Source organism: Conger conger, chromosome 8 (genome assembly GCF_963514075.1).
Source record: "Conger conger chromosome 8, fConCon1.1, whole genome shotgun sequence".
Lineage (NCBI taxonomy): Eukaryota > Metazoa > Chordata > Actinopteri > Anguilliformes > Congridae > Conger > Conger conger.
The window spans coordinates 39,436,166-39,456,615 of record NC_083767.1 but is presented as its reverse complement, the minus strand read 5'-3'; the positions used below and the strand labels follow the sequence as shown (position 1 = coordinate 39,456,615).

Below are 20,450 nucleotides of genomic sequence, written 5' to 3'. Positions count from 1 at the left end.
GATTATTTGGGAACCTTTTTTGATGCTCAACTTAAATGGATTTTCACCAGTGTTTGGGGTGTAGAGTGTTGGTGTAGCAGTGATGCTTGGCCTGTTGTGTCAGTGTGTTCACACTGTACAGGTCTCGGACAGCGAGGCTTTCTGTAACCAAGCACTATCGTGACTCCACTTGAGTTTTATTGGCCAGTGAAGCTCTTGAGCATTTAATAAGTCCATTGTTTGTGTGGTAGGTTGCCTTTTCTTGGCGTTTGTACATGAGTCTGAGCATCCATCAAAACCTACGCGGAACTGGACGGTTTCAGCACTCGATTGGTTTGGCCTGACTGGGGGGGCTGTGGGTGAATCTCCACCGGGGCTCGTTTGGTGATGCCTGGCTCTGTTTCCCTGCCCTCAGCCCGTCAGCTCACCGCCCAGATGATGCAGAACCCACAGATCCTGGCTGCGCTACAGGAGAGGCTGGACGGCCTGGTGGGGTCCCCGTCCGGCTACATGGAGAGGTACGTCACCACGGCGCTACGTCAAAGGGCTTCAGCGCCGAGTGTTGGCAGGGGTCGTACCCCTAACGCCTTATTTCTGCAGTCGGGTTGTGTGCAGTCAGCTAGCTGGCTAGTGGTTTGCAGGCCTGCAAAATGGACTTGAAGACTGGTCGAAGCAGCACTAGCTTCTTCGGTATGACTGAAATGGAGGTTTGGGGGGTCCGGGAGATTTGTGAAGGGCGGGGGTCTTGATTTGACTGTCAAATGATATTGTCTGCCACTTCGTGAAAAGGATATTGATTTGAGGGGAACGGAAAATTGACATTTAATTGACATGCACACCCACTGGTACACAATGTAAAATCTGCAATCAGACAGTTTTCCAGGAAGTTGGATGCTCCACCTTGTTAAAGTACCTGGTAGAGTGAACAAACTAACCAGCGACAGATTTAAAAAAAATTGGTGGCCAGTAGATTAATTTAGCACCCTGAGACTTAACGAGACGGAGGGTTTAGGTGATGCAGCATTAGCAGGATGGTCGTTCTGACACGAAATCACAAAGAAATGTAGTCAAGTGCCACTGAATTCATTGTTCACATTATTGCGTATATACCTTGCTAAGAGGGATGTACCTTTTTCTTTTGTATAAAAAAGGCAGGGACAATATCAATAACTCCCAGTCTGTGACATTCCTGTGGCCTTTGGCAAATATTTGATTGCCTCGGGCTAATATGTCCACCACCTGCCATTGGGATGCTCCAGGCCTGCCTCATCTGATGGGCAGATTTCTATGCAGGTGTCATGGAAAGCACAGGCAAACGTGCAGAATGAGTGGGCCCTGATGGCAAGCCTCTAGTTTCCAAAATGCTGTTCAGAACTTCGGAAATGTCCATAATTTTTCATCTGAATGTGCCAATTTTAGGAATTCAATCCCTTTACACCACCAGCCTTTTGGTTAATAAATGGGCTACTCATTTTGTAGCTAAGTCTTTTGCTTTAGTTAGCCACTAGGCTGCTACTTGTCGTTATGGTACATGACTGGGACCAGGAAGGTTGGCAGTTCAAGCCTCGGTCTAGCCACGATAAGATCCTCACTGCTGTAGGGCAGTGGAGCATGGCTCCAGCCGTGGGATTATGTCCTGCTTAGTCTAATCACCTAAGTCGCTTTGGATAAAAGCACCAGCAAAATTACGAATGATAATAAGTAGAACCTCATTTTTAATGTCTTTATTCTGCAAACTTTCAGAATGATGTCCTACATACCAAAATTTCAGAGCTTCTCTCCTTCCCCAGCCTTTCATATCGAGCTACGTTTATCTTCCCACATACTGTTTCAGCAGTGGGCCCTTGTCTAATTTTGACTCGCCTCCTCTGACTCCCAGGTTGAGCTTCTGTCTGGAGTTGGCTCCTAGTGTAGTGCGTTGTGCCAATATGGAAGAGCAGGAGCGTTATGATTAATGTGGGCTCGCACGTGGCAGAGTAACCCCACTTATATTTAGCACAACAATGTTCTGGCCCTCTTGGGCCAGCAAAAACAAACCATTACCAACAAAGTTGAAATTTGAATGTGTGTTGATCGGAGACTAAAAGCTGTTGGCCAAGAGTAGAAGGGATACTTGGGGCAGACTGTTTTCAGAGAACCTGAACATCCCATTCTCCCTTTTGTCCATGGCAACTATAGTGCTTTACACTTGCACATTCCAACAAGATATCAATGTTATTTAACTACATTTGCTTCGAACAGCCCATGGGTGTGTGATATCGGGCCGTTCTGAAGGCAGGCTGTAGAAGATGATTTGCGTGCGATCTCCTAGCCTTGCTCACGATGCTGGCACTGCACAATAATGTTGCTGGAAACCTGTTTAACGTGGGAATGCGTGTTGGAAAGTTTTTTCTGCCGGGAATTGTAAACCTTGGTTTCTACTGGTTTCATAGTTATGAAAGCAGTCACCAAACGCATTTAGAATTGAGCTTGTGCTAGTGTAATGAGAAGCATTGTGTGTTCAGAGCCAGAAGGTAGAAATGAGATGAGTAACTTCCTGTTCTCCCTCAAGTTTGCCCAAGGTCGTCAAGAGACGGGTCAACGCCCTGAAGAACCTCCAGGTAAAGTGTGCCCAGATCGAAGCCAAGTTTTACGAAGAAGTCCATGAACTGGAGAGAAAGTACGCTGCCCTCTATCAACCCCTCTTCGACAAGGTGAGGCCCCCGTCCTTCTGCTTGGAAATGTCGATCCCGAAACGTGGCTCTAATATCCAAATCCGGTACCCCCCCCCTTTCCTCCTGCTGTTTTTTTTTACTGCTTATGACTGCAGTATCTACCCCAGTCTGCAGATTACTGTGGGGATGTTAGCTGGTGATGTTCTGTTGCCAGATGGTGTTTCTGCTTGCTGCCCAGTCATAGAGGTTTTATGGGAATGTGGAGAGCAACTGAAAATTCAATTAAATTGTATTTCTATAGCACTTTTTACAACACAAACTGTCACAAAGTGGTTAACCGTAAGTAAGCAGGTACAAAGTGCTCCCCCACCCCAGGAGCAAGCCTAGGGTGACTGGCAAGGAGAAACTCCCTGACTAACTAACATGAAGAAACCTTGAGCAGAACCCAGATCAGAGGAGGGAGCCCATCTGGCACTGGGCAAACCGTTTCTAACAGCAGCAAAATGAACCGGGCCTCCTCCCATACGCTAAAGATCTCAAAATAACTTCAAAAACAGGATATCCCACAAAGTGCGCTTGCTTTTAGCACTTTCAATGAGTCAGCTATGGGACCCCATCGGAGCCGGAATGTATGGAGGCTGGCTGCCTGGGAATTCTGTGGGGAGAGCTGTAATTGGACGGGAGCGCGTCGAATAGTCGCCCAGGGAGGGAGGAACAGCTGACTGGGAACTCCCGGGCTTATTGCTTGAAAGCAGAGACTGTTTACTTAATGTGTGTGTGTGTGTGTGTGTGTCTGTCTGTCTGTGTTAACCAGCTAAATTGACAGTGTTTGCAGCAGTTGGAAGGGCCTGTAATTGGAGGGTGGTACAAAATTGGGAGAAATTGAAAAGTTCTGTATAAATGTTGCATTTATCATACAGCAGTTGTACACGGTCATGTCGGTGTAACACGACTTTGCCATTTGTCTGATGCTCAGCAGTGCAAACTTCACTACCATCATATTGCTCCACAAAATTCAGTGTGTCCAACTGTAAAAACTATTATTTTCACCTGAGTGTAAGGTACTGGAGCTGGGGGATTTTGGTCTAGGGCTATCAAATCGGTACTTCTACTTATGTGGTGTGCTAAAGTTCTAATGTTTCCTGTCAGTTAAAGGTACAATAGGTAAGATTTTTGTGTTGAAACATTGTTACAAGACCATTGTAAATACCTTCCTATCATTGAAAAAGGCTCACTGACATGTTGACTCGCCCTCTGCCAGTGTTTATAGTCCTTAAATTTGGGTTTCAAATTACAGTTGACAGCCCAACACTCAAAATGACACACAAAACATTGTGTAGCTGCACAATAATTCAAGCTCATTGGTTGAAAATTGGTTCTAATTGCCACAGCCAATGGCGTTTCAACGTCAGCGTGTTGACAGAAGGGGGAGGGATAAACCGTGTTGCGGTTTAAAGGTGTTTGTTGCTGCTATTCCTCTCTTGACCGTTAGAAATTACCTATTGTACGTTTAAGATGGCTGCACTAAAGCGGAGGTCAGGCTTAGTTTGGGGCCTTGTGTGGATTGTTCAGAAAGGCCCCAGAACAAGCCTGGATGGGAGTCTATGCCTTGGGTCGTGTAGGTGGGCAGAAATATTGACAGTCATTTGGGGACAGGGAAAGTGGGCTTGCCAAAGGGCCGTCTCAGAGAAGTGAATCTGTGGTTTGGCAGTGTGGCGTATATTTCCTTTATCCAGCTGACTTTCCTTACTTACCCAAAAAGGCTTTGGAGCGCTGTGTGGGTGCAGGACAGGAAGCTGTCCAACTGAAGCTTGTTAGAACAAAGCATCCCGGCATCACTCCTCGCCCCTTGTAACTGGTCTCCTGTAAACCAGATAAACGGCTCCTTTTTTTTTTTTTTTTTTTTTTTTTTTTTTTTAAACTGTCATTATTCAAACTGTGTAAAGAAAGGGCAACTGTCACTGAATCGTATTTTTTCTTCTTTTTTTTTTCCTCCCCACCAGTTTGTGGTGGAGTCGCTGCGTTTTGTTCTTTTGCGTTCCTCGGTTTGATCCTCGACTGTAAAATGATCGGCTGGGGCTCTTTCAACGTTATGTAGCAATGAGGATTTTGTTAAAAAATGACATGATTGTCCGTCTGACAATCCAGAGGGGTGAAAGCAATTTTAACCGAAGCGTTTAAAAAAAAATTGCTAAGCTACATTGCTTTCACTACAGCAATTTGGCAATTTGGGAAGTTTGAAAATGCTATTAAATTCACTAGTCACTAGGCTAGTCCAGCTTATTTTTTGTTTGTTTTAGTTTTTCCCCCCTACGTAAGATTCTGCATAAGACCGCTACGGGTCGTGTCGGTTGCACGGTTAACAGTTTTCAATATGGGATGGTAACGGTTTACAGAAACGACATCCACGCTCCCTATCCTGAGTGTTCGTTCCTACCTAGCTAACGGAAAATGTTCTCAATGTTGTGGCGAAGTTATAGTCTTGACAAAACATTCCCGTAACATTGACAACGTTTTGCAGCCTGCACACATCCGGCTTGTTGAATGTACTTGCCTTAAATGTAAAAGATCTGTTTGTTCGATGTTAACACTGCCGTGTCCCTCGTGCAGCGAAGCGACATCGTCAAAGCGGCGTACGAGCCCACGGACGAGGAGTGCGAGTGGGAGGCGGACGAGGAGGAAGAGCTGACCGTAAGTAAGCAGGTACAGGAGGCTTCTATACCTGCATGGCTCTGTTACAGGTGGGGGGAGGGGGTGGTTGTGTTTACCACTAAAAATGCAGACTTGGGACGGGTGCTTGGAGATTTCCTTTTTACAGCCAAATGGGATTATGTTATATAGTCGTAAATTTATTTAGCTCATTGTTTAGCCTTAAAACTCCCGAATTACAGATTTTATCCTTATGGAAGATGTGAACAGATATAGTTCTGAACGTTAATTCCTGCAGGCAAACCTAAGTTTGTGTATTGAAAAACCAGGCCTCTGAGCGGATAACAAGTCTTCCATGGCCTTCCAGAGATAGATTTTCATAACCATCTCAAATGAGGCATGATGTATGGATTCCCCCCACCCCCCTTTCCTTTTCTTTAGGAAGAAATGAAGGAAAAGGCTAAAGTAGAGGAGGAGAAGAAAGACAAAGAAAAGGAGGATCCAAAGGGCATCCCCGAGTTCTGGCTGACCGTGTTCAAGAACGTCGACCTGCTCAGCGACATGTTGCAGGTACCCTCGCTCGGCTGGGTTGTCGGGGGCGACGGGCCGGCAGGCCGGCAGAGAGAACGTTCTGGAATATAGGTCACACCACAGTCTCTGAGGGCTGTGTGTGCGCAGGGATAACTTTGAGAATGCTGCCCCCTGCTGGTGTACTGTGACCAAAAATAACCACATTGGCTTGTGTGGGTTTTGTTAATACTTGGCGCTGTTGTGAGTTAACATAAGTGTGCATTAAACACAGGAATGCAAACGTGCTTTATCACGAAGAAGGCTAAGGAGCCCTTTTATGATCAATAAGTGTGATATTAACCAAACTTTAATTCATATTGTACAGAAATGCTGTGTTGTACAGTAGTGCCAAGCAAAGATGCGAGAGACTGGCTTTTGTGGGGTAGTTTTATGAGTGCTGAATTGCTCAACAGTACTGTTTTTAGTCACACTTGCGACCTCCATCTTCAGGACTCGACTCCTGCAGTCACTAAATATTCCCACCTTTCCCCCAGGAACATGACGAGCCCATTCTGAAGCACTTACAAGACATCAAAGTCAAGTTCTCAGACCCTGGCCAGCCAATGGTAAATTGACAATGATTTTGTTTTGTATAATTTGTATTCTTGCTTGAATGTGTTGCCTGTGAAATGTCTCTGGTTTTGGGGCTCTCCTTCCTCACACCCTACCTCCTTCCCTCTCCAGAGCTTCTCGTTAGAGTTTTACTTTGAGACCAACGACTTCTTCACAAACCAAGTGCTGACGAAAACCTACAAGATGAGGTCGGAGCCAGACGAGTCGGACCCTTTCTCCTTCGACGGGCCAGAGATCATTGGCTGCACGGGGTAAGGGGCGCGGGAATGTGGGGGAACGGGAATTTGGTGACGAGGGTGCGGGAATGTCCTCGTTTGTTTCCATTAATTTGTCGATTTTATTATTTACGATGTTTACATAGTGGCCTTTTAGAATTATTGGCATCCCTGACTGGCAATGCACATAAATAAACAATGAGTAGCTGGACAGGGTAGGTGCATTGCCGGATAGGGGTGCCAATAATTCTGGGGCCCAGTGTATGTCAGGTCCCTCTTGAAAAAGAGATGTGGATCTGGATGGGGTTTCCTGTTAAAATAAAGGTTAGCTAAACTGCCTAATTTGTCCCGTCCGTCCCCCCGTCCCCCAGGTGCCAGATCGACTGGACGAAGGGGAAGAACGTCACACTGAAGACCATCAAGAAGAAACAGAAGCACAAGGGCCGCGGCACAGTGCGGACGGTCACCAAGACCGTGCCCAACGACTCCTTCTTCAACTTCTTCTGCCCCCCCGAAGGTGAGGGCCTTGCCTCTTTTCTCTTTTAGGGGGGCGACATGGCTCAGGCAGTAAGAGCAGTCGTCTGGCAGTCGGAAGATTGCCGGTTCGATCCCCCGTCCGGGCTGTGTCGAAGTGTCCCTGAGCAAGATGCCTAACCCCCAAATGCTCCTGACGAGCTAGTCGGCACCTTGCATGGCAGCCAATCGCCGTATGAATGGGTAAATGATGTACAGCGCTTTGGATAAAGGTGCTATATAAATGCCAACCATTTACCATTTACCATTTTTCTGAGGGGGGGGTATATCTGTGAGATGCGTTTTTGTGAGAAGCCAGTCGGTGTGGGAAGTGCCTGTCTCACCTGAACTTCTTTTCTCTTCCGTGCAGTCCCTGAAAGCGGAGACTTGGTGAGTACTACGCACACACAGCGTCTGCCCATCGGCATGTATAACAGCAGAGTTTTGACTCAAAATGCGATGCCGTGTTTAAACGCGAAACGAAATGATGTTTTTGCCCAGGTGGATGCAACCCCAGTCTGAGTGCCAGAGATGGTCCTGGTTTTTGTTGCATCCAGACCTATAGCTACGCAACTGGATTCCTTTAAACCGTTCAGAATATTCAGCCTCAGACTTTTATTCATCCATCAGACTTGTGGTTGAGGTCAGATGGAACAAAAACCAGAAACATCAGTGACGCTCCAGGACCAGGATTGCCTAGCCCTGGTTTATTAAATGTAATCAAGGCTACACCGGGGATCAAACTTCCGGGTCCCAGTCATGTACCTACGACTAGGCTATGGGCTGCCCCGTAGCAACTTATGAGGGGCTGGAGGAGGGGCGTGTGGCTGTGACTGTTTTCCGTTCTGGCTCCTCAGTGGTGGAATGACTTGCCTACCACTGTCAGGACAGCAGAATCCCTCCCCCTATTTCGATGCAGACTGAAAACACACCTTTTCAAACTGTACCTTAGTTCTACCTCCTGAGGAGAGGGAGGGTTGTGGCTGTGACTGGGTGCAGGCGGAGAGGGAGGGTTGTGGCTGTGACTGGATGCAGGAGGAGAGGGAGGGTTGTGGCTGTGACTGGGTGCGGGAGGGTTGTGGCTGTGACTGGGTTCAGGAGGAGCGGGAGTGTTGTGGCTGTGACTGGGTGCAGGAGGAGCTGGAGGGTTGTGGCTGTGACTGGGTGCAGGAGGAGTGTGATTCGGGCTGGTTTGGGCTGGTTTCAGGATGAGGACTCCGAGGCGGTCCTGGCGGCGGACTTCGAGATCGGGCACTTCCTGCGCGAGCGCATCGTCCCGAAGGCGGTGCTGTACTTCACGGGCGAGGCCATCGAGGACGATGACGATGACGTAAGTGCTCGCCGAGGGCCCGCCGAGGGCCGTCTGCTCCACGGTCCCGCCAGCGGCCTAACGTAACCCCTCCATTCTGTTTTCCTCCGCAGTACGACGAGGAGGGAGAGGAGGCTGACGATGAGGTGAGCACCCCCCTCGTTCGCACGAGCTCACACCATTACGTGACATTTATTCAGCTGACCCTTTTACCTAAAGCGACTTACAGTTGATTAGACCAAGTAGGGGCCAATCCCCCCCTGGAACAAAATAGGGTTAAGGGCCCTTGAAGGGTCCCAACAGCTGCACAGATCTCATTTATACACAAACACTGGGGCTTGAACCACCGACCTTCCGGGTCCCAGTGGAGTGCCGTAGCCACTAGGTCACAGGCTTAGATGGATGGCCTTGAGCTCTGTGAGCTGATGTGTGTTACCCCACAGTCACACTCGTCTTTTTCCGTTTTGTTTTTTTAGGAAGGGGAGGAGGAAGCGGACGAGGAGAACGATCCGGAATACGACCCCAAGGTGGGAAACCCGTCACGGACCAGCTTTAAATTAAAACCTCTCAGGCTGTAAAAAAAAAAAAAAAAGAAGAAAAAAAACAGAGAGAATTAAAGTTCAACATACAGAATACATACTGTCGAAACGCATTTCATTAACCCCATTCTTTCTTTGGTTGTGGGTGGGGGGAGGAGTGGCATTGGGGTCAAAGTAACTTTTAGATAAACATTTTTTTATCAATTAATACATTTATTTTTTTTTGTCATCGAAATAGAAATTGAGCAGGCATGCCCAGACTGAGTGCGTGTTAAGCGCAGATGTATTTTTGGAACTGAATTTTAAGTTTTTATAACATTTTGTGGGACAAGATTATTTAATGAAGGTTAATGTATATTTTCTGAGGGTATTTCTGTAAATTGGAGCCATATTGTGTATATGGATAAATACCTTCTTGTATGCATGTTTCATAAAGGCACACAAGCACGCACTCATACTGAGCCCGTGTGTGAGATTAGCAGTGCGGTCGCTACGCAGCCAGTTTTCTGAGCTTTGTTCTATTCGATTTTTCTGTGATAGTTTTGAACGCATGCGTGATTTCTCTTTTTGTTCATCAGATTAATAGCGACACGTGGGTTTGCGCTTATACAGTGCTTTTCGTGTTTCATTTGGTGGTTTGCTCCCGCCGTAAGAATGCTGCCAGCAGGGAAACGATACTTGCAAGGTTCTGACAGCAGGGGGCAGTCACGTAAGGGGCAGAACCTCTGGCTGCCCGGCCGATCTCCTGCGGGAGAAGTTGCCAAAAGAAACACGAAACCACTACTTCAGGTGGCTTCTGGGAAACCTTTCCACTTTTCTGGAGGGCGTAAATCAGTTTAAAGTCGTGTAAACTACCCCCCCCCCCCCCCCCACTCTCATACAATAGACTATTAGTTTGATTTTGATTTCATTCCCCCAACCCCCCCCCCTCCCTTCATTTCCTCCAGTGTGTAAGGCTTTAATATACATGCACATTTTTATCTGCAGTTGGCTAGGTTTTTCTGAACGTATACACTGCACTGCCTGCCTCCTGTGTACTAAACGTCAGCCTGCCCGTGACTGTGGTTCTGCTGAATGCTGCTTTCTCAATGGAATATTAATGTCTTTCATCTCAATCACACGGCACCATGTCAGCCTGCTCTCTACATTTCTCCTCACTTAGGTGTAAGTGGTGTCTGTAGAAATAACCCTATGCTGGTAGGTACGGCTTGCGATTCGTCTGCTTAACGCGCCTTCGCGCTTGTCCCCTCTCCCCCCCCCCCCCCCCCCCCCCCTTTCCTAATCCCATTCCCTGCCCGACCCCTTCCTCCCCCCGTCGCGCTTGACTAACACCGCGGCTGTTTTTGCGCTTTGCAGCTACGTTAGTATTTCTTCTGTATGTTGAAGCTAGTCGGTCCTTGAGTGTCTGTTCCATATTTGGATTACATCTGATTTAAAAAAAATATATATATATATATATATATATATATTCGGCAGTAATTTGGCGTACTTCAGGCATCCGTGAATTTCAGGATGCAAAGCTGGAATCCAAGTCCGACATCAATCTTCGTTGATGTGCGTTTCTTTTCCTTTTGTTTTGTTTTTGTTGTCGTTGGAGGGGGATGTCACTGCATCTTTCTCGGGTATCCTGGAAGGAGTTTTTTTTTTTTTTTTTTTTTTTAAACATCGTTGGTCACCCTAACCCTTTTAGACGCATTTGTTGTTTACTGGTATTTGACTGTTTTATGCCGCCCTCAGGTGTCTGGGATTTTTACCTGTTTCAGAACCTTCCAGAATAATCGTGTGTGTGTTCTCCTGTGCAAGTGCCACTCCATGTCATAATGACACACCCCTCCCCTTGTGTGTGTGTGTGTGTGTGTGTGTGTGTGTGTGTGTGTGCGCGTGTGCTCACAATTCAGACTAGTTGAGTGTGGGATGCTGTTTTTACTGTACATTGCTGACCAAAAATCTCTTGGGCCTCATGGTGTAGTAAAATGTAGCTTAAGCCTTTTTGGCTGTGGTGGTACGGTGTAGTATCCATCCTTGATTAGTAAGTCTCTGGGTGGTTGTGTGGGTACACTACTGTGTGCGGGGTTGGTGTTTAGAAGTCTGCTTGAGGATCTTATTTTAGGTTCATTCAATCAAACAGTTTCCCTGTGATGGATTTCAAGTATTTTACCCTTTACTCCCACCACACCACCCCCTCCCTCAAACGAAAAGTAAATACAAACCACATTCTAATCTTCCTAAGGCTAATTGATCCCATTTATACTTTTTTTTTAAGTACTGATTTATACTTTTTCAACCTGTGTTCAGGTGAGCATCATTGTTCAGGGCCGAGGCTAAAGAAGATATTGTTGGGCAGACAATGCGTGTGCTCTCTCTCTCACACACAGACACGCACACACACACAGTAACACACCTCTCTCCTCCCGCCCCCCCCCACAGAAGGACGCAAACCCCCCGGCGGAGTGCAAGCAGCAGTGAAGCGGGACTCTGTGGCCTTGAGGATCCTCCACACTGTAACGGCTTCTCCAACACAAACATAGTTACTTACCGCCTTATAATGTTTTGTATTTTTCTTGGTAGGAAGAATTAAAAATAAGAAGTTTCAACAAATTTTTGTTACAAGAACTCATCAGGGAGCCCGATTTCATGTCGGCTCATTCAGCATAGCATTTTACTAGGACCCCCCCCCCCCCCCCTCCCCCTCTCCTCCCACATCTCTGTACAAATAGTTAGAATGCAGTAACCTCCTCAAAAGCATGAACATGTTGCCACACTGCTCAGTAGTTTGGGGTCTTGTGAAGTCTTTTGTTGTATTGCTCTTAGACAACAGCTGTGGAAAGACTAGAGTTGGGGCAACAATGGGGGGGGGGAAATTACATTCAAACTTGCTTAATTAAAAAAAAGAATAAAGTATATTGTCAATGCTGGTAGTCTGGAGTTCAGTATATTTGCTTCACCCCTTTTCATAGAAATATAGCTCCTCCTCCTTGCAGTTGTGGTGCGGTTGCCTCTTAGGAGGAGTATAATTTAGTCAGCCACTTGGTCAGCTCCCACGCAATTTAAATGTGATGGGAGTCGAGCTGGGCTTCTGTAACCGCTGCCCGGACCGTACCGCGTGGGTACTGGGGCTGTGGTTTCAGAAGCAAGCTGTGCCCTGTCTGAAATCCAAACATTCCAGTTTACAGGTGTGACGTTCCGAATTTGTTGACTGGCTCAGTGGTGGGTGGGGGGGGATGGACTGAATGGACTGAATCCTGTCAAAGCGTTCCTTGCGCTGTTGGGATTTAGGCCGGTTTTAATTTGTGGCGTAAAGAAAATGTTTAGCATGCACTCTGCTCGTGTGGTTTAGTGTCCTTAACATTCCAGATCATCATTTTGAAAAGTGGCAGTAAACTTAGGGGGGGGGTGCCTGCTAAACGTTTGGTTGGCTGTCGGACAAAAGGATTAGCCGAAAAACTTTCGAGGCCGTCGTCGGAGACGAGATGGTGACCTACGAGAGCCAAACTACCTAATTTTTTTTTTTTCCGTTAATGCATGAATAAAAACAAATGTGCAGCCAATAATCTGACTGAAATTTGAGGTTTTCCATGGACATAATGTGCATCCTTTTGGTTTCCTTTGCATTGTCCATTCTGTTGGATGTACGTTTTGGCCACTTCCTCTATAAAATACTGTTATTGTAAGATTATCTTGGTTATTAATTAATGGGAAAGGCCTTGCTGATTTAGGTAATGGACTTGATGCACGGTGTCCGTGGGAAATTCTGCACCTGTACAGTATATTTTGGCAGGCATCTGCTTCTAGAGCTGGCTGATAAGTGGGTCACAGGACCCCGCTAATTAAACCAACCTAAAATAATGAGCGGTTTTCCGCCTGCACTTAGATTTTTATGGAAGGAGTGGATTTTAGTGGTTAACCGAAAACTAGCCGAATCCTGAGTCCACTGGCTACGCGGTCGTTCGAATTGCGGTCGACTCGGGATTGCGGTGCCATGCGTATAATTTATCAGCAGGACTCGTACACACACCCGTATCCATGTTGTCTTGCGCTAGCCTGCGATGTTACAAACACGCGCAGGGTGACCGGCTGGGTCTGTACGAGGCGGGGTTCTAACGGACAGTTTGGGGGGGGGGGCGTGTAGTGTTCCCCCACCTGCTTGCACTTCTCTTACAATTCAGGGCCTGAACTGCCATGGGTGTGCACTGCGGAGACTAACCAGCCCTCTCCCAACGCGAAAGCAACAGAGTACCAGTGGGGCCAGGGTGGATTCATACGGTCTGGCCACAGGAGTGCGTTTAAAAAGGAAAAAAATATCGAAAGCGATTCTGCCTTTTCTTTCCAGCAGCTGTTGTCGAAGCAAAATGCTATGCTACAAAATACTAATGTACTCAATAATTGTACGTGTATGTATATTCATGAATAAAACCAATAAACGTGCGCCTGTCTGTGGGTTCTTCTGTTGAAGTTGATATTCTGGCCCTAAATCTTTTATTTAGAGCATTAATCTTGTTTAAATCCCTAGGTTTCTTTTTTTTTTCAACCAATTTACCAATTTGTTAGTGAAAATATTTCCTTTCAGTAATAACTGCATTAATCTTTATATAAGTTATGTTTCCAATCTTACTGTCCTGAGGCTTGCCATACAGTAGGTCTCGGTTTCATGTGTATAAAAAAAAAAAGACTGCATCATCAATCACCATGGGAACGGCAAAATTCTCGAGACAAGATGGGGCCATCGCAAGTCAATAAATAAATGATGGCACTATCTACTATTAGACCAGTGGTGATGAAGGTTGCACCTCTGGAACAGTACATTTGTAGCAACAGTAAATCTGCCTGGTAGAGGCCTACAAGTGAGCCTTATGGGAGGCAAAGTGGGAAAAATAAATTCATAGACTGGTTACATGGCGTTATTTAATTCCAGAATGTAGAACCGGCAGGCCGAGTGCGGAGGCAGTGAAACCCATTACCTTACATTATTGGCATTTGGCAGACGCTCTTATCCAGAGGCTAAGCAGGAGACAATCCTCCCCTGGAGCAATACAGGGTTAAGGGCCTTGCTCAAGCTGTGTGGATCTTATTGTGGCTACACCGGGATTAGAACCACCGACCTTGCGTGTCCAAGTCCTTTACCTTAACCACTACGCTACAGGCCGCCCTTAAATTAGATCTGCAGAAGCTGGCTTTACCTTGGGGACAGTGTCTCCAAATCTACAGTCAAATTTACATTTTGGCCATAAACACACACATATGCACAAAAATAAATGTGCAGGAGAGTTGAACCCAAAACTGCTTGTTTGGAGACCGGTCTATAAGGAAAATGCTAAAGTAGTTAACAGAAGATGGAAGACAAGAAAATAAATATTCTAATTTGGCAAATTACTGTTACACAATAGTCATCCCATGTCCTGCCATTTGAACTTGATTGAAATATGTGACTTGAACTGAAGAGGGGGAGTTCACAAGTGTGGACCATAGGGTCTGAAAAATCTTTTAAAGATGACATGGAGGATTGGTCAGATCTCCCTGAGATGTTTCAAATCTAATCTGAAATGACTAGTCTGTAGGAATGACTAGGGAAGGTAAACACTGAAATGGGGTTCAAAGTATTTTTAATACCTTTTGGGAAATCTTTTTTTCAAGAATTGTTATGCTTGATTCCATGAAATCATTATTGAAGAATAAAAATCGAATATAGCTCAATAGGCTACATATATAGATTTTATACAGCATTTTAGTTGATCTTTTTCAAGTGTGTCGATAGTTTTGGAGGGCACTACATTTGAGGCCGTGTGTTTCAGAAGTGCTGTCTGAAATGTTTGCCATCCGTTTTACCACTAGAAGGCATAGGTTGACTTTTTTGCTTTTACTGTAGTTAAACATGCTTAGAGGTACGGCCCATATGCCGTGTATTATAGTCCTGATGTAGTTACTGCAGTCGAGATCCGTGCAATGCGACTCAAAAAACGCACGATCGTGATACAAATAATATTACGCGATACTACCGTATAACCGCAAACTGTATTTAAGTTTCTGATCCTTCACAAATTGTGAGTCTGGAAAACAAAGTAAATCCATCTTGACCTAGATGTGGAGCCTATATTTGGACATGGAAATATTTGCTTGAAATAATTGTTTCATATTTGCTTTACGCGCAGCAGGGTACGACTACAAACGAACGCTTCCAACTAATTTTAAAGCAAGCCTGCATTTGAACTCCCGCATCCTTACCGACAGGAATAATACTTATCGTGTATCCTAGGCTACGTTACATTACCTATTCACGTCGGTCACATCGACGACCGTTAAATTCCAAGCTGGCTCTAGTCTCCTGTTTGCCATTGACTCTTGCTCGGCTATATCTAACAATTAGAGCTGGCAGCTGCTCCGCAATCCGAGGCAGGTCTCCACTGGACGTCAGTCTGGGGGCGGTGACTACACTAGGCGAGTTTGAGGGAAAACCCTGGTCACACAGGAAGAGAGAAATCAGTCAATTCTGTGAGCTTTGCTGACAAGAGCGCAGCCGGAGATAGGAGGAGTGTCTATATATAGCCAACAACAGTGGGCAGTGGAGGGTCTGTTCTTGTCGCTCCTTGCACTTAGAAGCCAAGGCTTTCCCCCCTCAACTCGCACCTGGGAGACTCGCAGTTTTCGCAAAATGTTGGACAGTGGTGGCAAGGTGCTTAAAGAAGGGTTGCTGGAGAAACGCAGCGACGGTTTGCTGCAGCTGTGGAAGAAGAAACGTTGCGTGCTAACGGAAGAGGGTCTCATTCTCCTCCACCCGAAACAGCACGACAACCAGCATCAGCATCAGCAGCAGCCGGCCAGGGAGCACGGCTGTAAAATCAAGGAGCTGCGGTTCTCCAGCATGAAGACCGTGGACTGCGTCGAGAGGAAGGGCAAGTACGTCTACTTCACCGTGGTCATGTCCGAGGGCAAGGAGATCGATTTCAGGTGTCCACAGGACGAGGTGTGGAACGCCGAGATAACTTTGCAGATGGTGCAGTACAAAAACAGACAGGCTATTCTCGCAGTCAAGTCCACCAGGCAGAAACAGCAACTGCTAGTGGTGCAGCTTCCAGGGCACAAGACCATCAAGAACTCCCAAACCGCAGCGTGAACCGGAGCATGACGGCCACATCTGCGGTAAGCCAGCCATGCGTTTTCGCCGTGCTTCGCACCCTGTAGTCTCATTAATGCTGCCATACAATGGACAGCGATAACCCCGTTGGTGGAAATAATCTTTAGTCAGATTTGAAGTCGTCCGTGGTTGTAAGGAGGAGAGACCACGCGACCCCAACGACGTTAAGCCTTTGATTTTAATTAATTACAGGTTACCGTTACGTTTGTTTCATTCTTGCTGAGCTTGTGTGAATAATACAAGGGCTACTCACTCACTGTTCAGTAGAACAGTTTATAGCCTACTTAAAATGTTCTGCACTAAATGGCATCCTCACATGAAATGGCTTGCAATGGCTAATAATCCCCTCACAGGCTATAAAAATAAAAATACATTGTTTGAAAAAATGTTCCCTAAATTCAATATAGTCATTGCATATCCAAGTACACCTGCAGTCGCCTTCCACCAAAGACCCCCCAGGGACCCCCTGTTGAAAATCCAGGCATTTAACAAGGCATACATGCAAGCCAACAGTAGTATAGTATCGTCTGTTATAGGTTATCTGTGTTCGGGTATCAAGTGCAAAGACAACTGAATCAAACCCAATTCATTATATCCACAGGTTACTGGAAAACTCGCTGGACAGGATCAGGGTCTGGAAATGATTTCTGATCGCCTTCGCTGAGCAAACAAAAGACTTTTCACGTCACCGTAAATGCTTCGTGAGCTTGTGCCCCAGAGTGCTAACCATATCCCGAAGATGTGTCTTTATTTCCTCGTTGACTTTGCCATGAACAAAAACTGATCGAGGCGTTCACTGAACGAAAGAAATCGCTGTGTATTCTTACCTGTTTCCATACATACCTTCTGGTATTTTATTTATTTATTAGTTTTGTATACGTTTTATTGCGTTTGAGTGTATGGATGTGCAGATTGTTGCTGTTATGTCCTACAAACTGTGGCTTATTTTATATATTATATATATATATATAATGCGCACCTACTCATGGCAACAGAAAATGGCAGAGCACTGAAAGGGTGTTATGTGACCAGTTTGTGTTTCGTGACCCATTAATGTGCATTATCTCGATCCCGTATCATTTCTTGATACAGACCGTGTAGTCAACAAGAAATCACGAGCTTTCATTCCAGTGCATTGAACCAAAGACCAAAAGCGGCTCACTGTTTCTTACTACTTAAAAAAAAAAACTATCAGGAAATAATTTTAGGCCTATTTTCACCCGAAAGTTATGCCAAAAAAACTTGATAGTATGTTCAAATGTGTATTTCATTTGCGGGCTCGTGTTTCTGGCTTGTCTATGTCAAATGTGATAGGCCGTACATGTATTTAAGCCACCTGGTCAAGTTCACAGGGTGCGCAAAGTCAGTGGACTGCAGCTGCTATGGTTTATGCACTGCACAAGGTGTATGTTTTGGAATTGTCATTTAATTCACGGAATAATCATCATGTGTGTACAGCATGAGTTTTGTTATTTTAATGTGAGAGCTATTTTCATATTTTTAAAATATACATTCCATTTCAAACGGTGTTACCATGTGATTATTTGTCTTGTCATTTGCTGTTAACAAATATCATTTGCACACCCTGTCTCCCCCCCATTAGCTTACGGTGCTATTACATTACATTTAGCACTTAACCACCTTGGCTATAGGAAGAAATGCATCAGAAAATAATGTTAGTTACTTATGAATATTTGGTAACACTTTCTTTCTGTCCTACATAAGTGCTATATCACTTTCATAAGCACTACATAGCACATCCCAAAGCACCACATAAGCATTCATAAGTTCTTATGTCAATAACCTAAAATAGACATATGCATCGATGCAGCATACCATGACACCATGTATGCCATCAATGTTGGCATAACACAGCATATGTCTCTGAGGTTATTGACATAAGCATGTATGAATACTTATGTAGTGCTAATGAATGTGCTTTGTAGTACATATTAATGATTTGTATAGCTCTTATGTTGGACCTTCAAAGAAAGTGTTACTGAATGTGTTTCACTCTGTCACACGCACTAGTGATTTATGCATAATGTACATGTGTTGTATGGCCTACAGATAACGCCGTATATGTGTATAATTCAATCAAATAATATTGAAATATCAAAATTTGATTAAGGTGCCCAACCCAGCCTATTCTTTCTTCAGCAATTGTTGTTCAGTACTCTGGTGAGCTACACTGCAGCCCAGCACCGGCTCAGAACAAGAACAAATACAAGTTCAGTTTGTTGGCAACACTTTACAATAAGGTTCCATGAATTGACATGAACTAATGTAGTTGTTAACTAACTACTACTAAGAAATTAATCTGTACAGCTCTGTTAATGTATTTGTACATCATTCATTATTGTGAACTACATTTGTTATAGGCAATTCATATTGAAATTAAAAAATGTATTTGTTAATGAACTAATTAAGTTAAACCTATAGTTTGCTAATGTTTAAATATTCATGTACAAATGTTAGTTGTTAACCAATACATTCATGAAACATTAATTAAGCATAAAATTAACTTATTTTTCCATCATTAATTCATGTTAACGACTACATTAGTTAATGCCAATTCATGAACGTTATTGTAAAGTGTGACCAGTTTGTTAACCACAGTAGGCTAATGCTACACTGCAGCCCAGCACTGGCTGTGCTCCACCAAAGAGAAACTTGTGTAGAAGAATACGGGCAACCCTGAAGTAGCCTGTAGGCTTAAGGTTTGACATGGGTTTGAGTTCTGTACGGCTTCAATGCAGTGTGTGTGTGTAATTTTCCTTAGGTACCTAAGGGTGTCCAATCTTATCAGAAAATGGCCAGTGTGGGGGGGGTGGGGCAGGTTTTCGTGCTAGCCCAGCACAAAGACACCTGATTCTGCTTATCAAGGTCTTGATTTAATGGATTGAACATGGTGTTTTAGTGCTAGGCTAAGACAAAAAAAAAAAAAAACCTGAACCCACACCAGCCCAGTGTGGATAAGGTTGGACAGCCCTGTCCTAAGGTCACAGATGATGGTACCTTGCCAAATGTCGATGAAAGCTCACTTAAGACATTGTGGAAAACTAGCGGATAAAAACTTAGCATTCCTGGTGTTGCCCGGAAACATAAATGCATCGGAGACTTTGATTGTTTTCCCTGCATCAGCTTATTTACAGTGTTCTTTGTTAAATATACTCCGTTCATGCAAACACCTTTAGGGAATTACATTTGGGAATTAGCAGGCTAGCTGCTATGTAGATTGTCTTGCTTTTTTGGCATCATAGAAAATAAATTCACTACAGTATACTGGGCAGATATAACTCGTTGTTTATTTTTAAAATGGTATATTTATATATTTTTACATTTTGCTTTCCAGGAATGTGTTGCACATAAAGAATCAGCCGCAGTGTGGTATTGTCAGGGCCTTGTGGCCTTTGTTCTGGAGTTTAGGGATGTAAAATAGAGGCACTCTCAGATCTGTTTATTCCTGGTACTGTATATATAAATAAAACACTCAACACAACCTTGGTTTCATAAGATGAATCAGCGATAGGTATGTTTACCAGACTGATAGTATCCAAAGGAAAATTGAATTATGGTGGACCTAGCACACCCATCCCCAGGGGAAAAAAAAAACCTTGATTGATGTAAACAGGATCTGGCCGCGTATTATCTTTTGCAACTGCCATCCATTAAATAAATAAATAAATACAAATAAAATAAAAACACATACGGGACTGTATGATTACAAATGAGTATAGCTAAGTGTTGCTTAGCTGGAATTATTTGAACTTGAATACTCGGGAAAGCATTTGACACAGTAAGCACATATCCGATCCCTGGCTCTCTCAGTCTCATGTTCGTTTGGCATAACCAACTTATTTTATTATTTAATTATTTTTCTTTGAAGAGAGAACCACATTCGCCGCCTTTAACTATCCTCTGAAATCCAAACTCTCTGCTCTCTCTCTGCAAAACCTTGTGTAGGTGTGAGATAAGAGGTGGCTAGATTAGCAGTGGATAAACATCCTTTCTTCCTGTGAAGAGGATGAAAATGGAGGAAGGAAAAAAAAACCTTGAGCGTTATCTCTTCCTCTGTTCTCTTGTGAAATGTGCGATTAGCCTTAGGAAAAATCAGTGTTCTGGTGATTCAGAGCCCCACAGACAATCTCAAAGGAAAAAAGCTATTTTAATTAAAACAAAAAGACATTATGGACACTGCGGGCGGGCCTCTGGGAACGCAGTTTGAGATCTCTGGTCTGAGGTCTGTAGTGATGTCAGCACAGAACCTGGGCAGGGACAGATAAGGACCTCAGTGGGTAGAGGCACATACTCTGGGAC

At 44.7% G+C, this 20,450-nt stretch overlaps 2 protein-coding genes across 3 annotated transcripts in view; both read left to right on the top strand.

Annotated features, from left to right (window-relative positions):
* The window catches only part of nap1l1 (nucleosome assembly protein 1-like 1), a 29,112-nt gene extending 15,686 nt beyond the window's left edge, over positions 1-13,426 (top strand). Inside the window, exons 4-15 of one of the 2 annotated variants that reach the window (XM_061250811.1) lie at positions 395-497; positions 2,531-2,672; positions 5,244-5,324; positions 5,724-5,852; positions 6,347-6,418; positions 6,537-6,676; positions 7,012-7,157; positions 7,524-7,543; positions 8,361-8,483; positions 8,576-8,608; positions 8,939-8,989; positions 11,429-13,426. In XM_061250811.1, coding sequence (XP_061106795.1) covers positions 395-497; positions 2,531-2,672; positions 5,244-5,324; positions 5,724-5,852; positions 6,347-6,418; positions 6,537-6,676; positions 7,012-7,157; positions 7,524-7,543; positions 8,361-8,483; positions 8,576-8,608; positions 8,939-8,989; positions 11,429-11,467 — 1,079 coding nt within the window. In that variant the 3' untranslated portion in view covers positions 11,468-13,426. Of the gene's footprint in view, positions 1-394; positions 498-2,530; positions 2,673-5,243; positions 5,337-5,723; positions 5,853-6,346; positions 6,419-6,536; positions 6,677-7,011; positions 7,158-7,523; positions 7,544-8,360; positions 8,484-8,575; positions 8,609-8,938; positions 8,990-11,428 lie in introns of both variants that reach the window. The other variant, XM_061250810.1, reaches the window with a different exon arrangement.
* Positions 13,427-15,401: 1,975 nt separating this feature from the next.
* On the top strand, positions 15,402-19,632 carry phlda1 (pleckstrin homology-like domain, family A, member 1). Its single transcript, XM_061250812.1, has 2 exons — positions 15,402-16,135; positions 16,732-19,632. Exon 1 carries the CDS (start codon positions 15,648-15,650, stop codon positions 16,107-16,109), a length of 462 nt encoding a protein of 153 aa, XP_061106796.1. The 5' UTR covers positions 15,402-15,647; the 3' UTR covers positions 16,110-16,135; positions 16,732-19,632.
* The last annotated feature ends 818 nt before the right edge of the window (positions 19,633-20,450 follow it).

Bases quoted from the DNA above. Each gene is read 5' to 3' on its own strand.
- phlda1 (XM_061250812.1), top strand. From the start codon at position 15,648: ATGTTGGACAGTGGTGGCAAGGTGCTTAAAGAAGGGTTGCTGGAGAAA.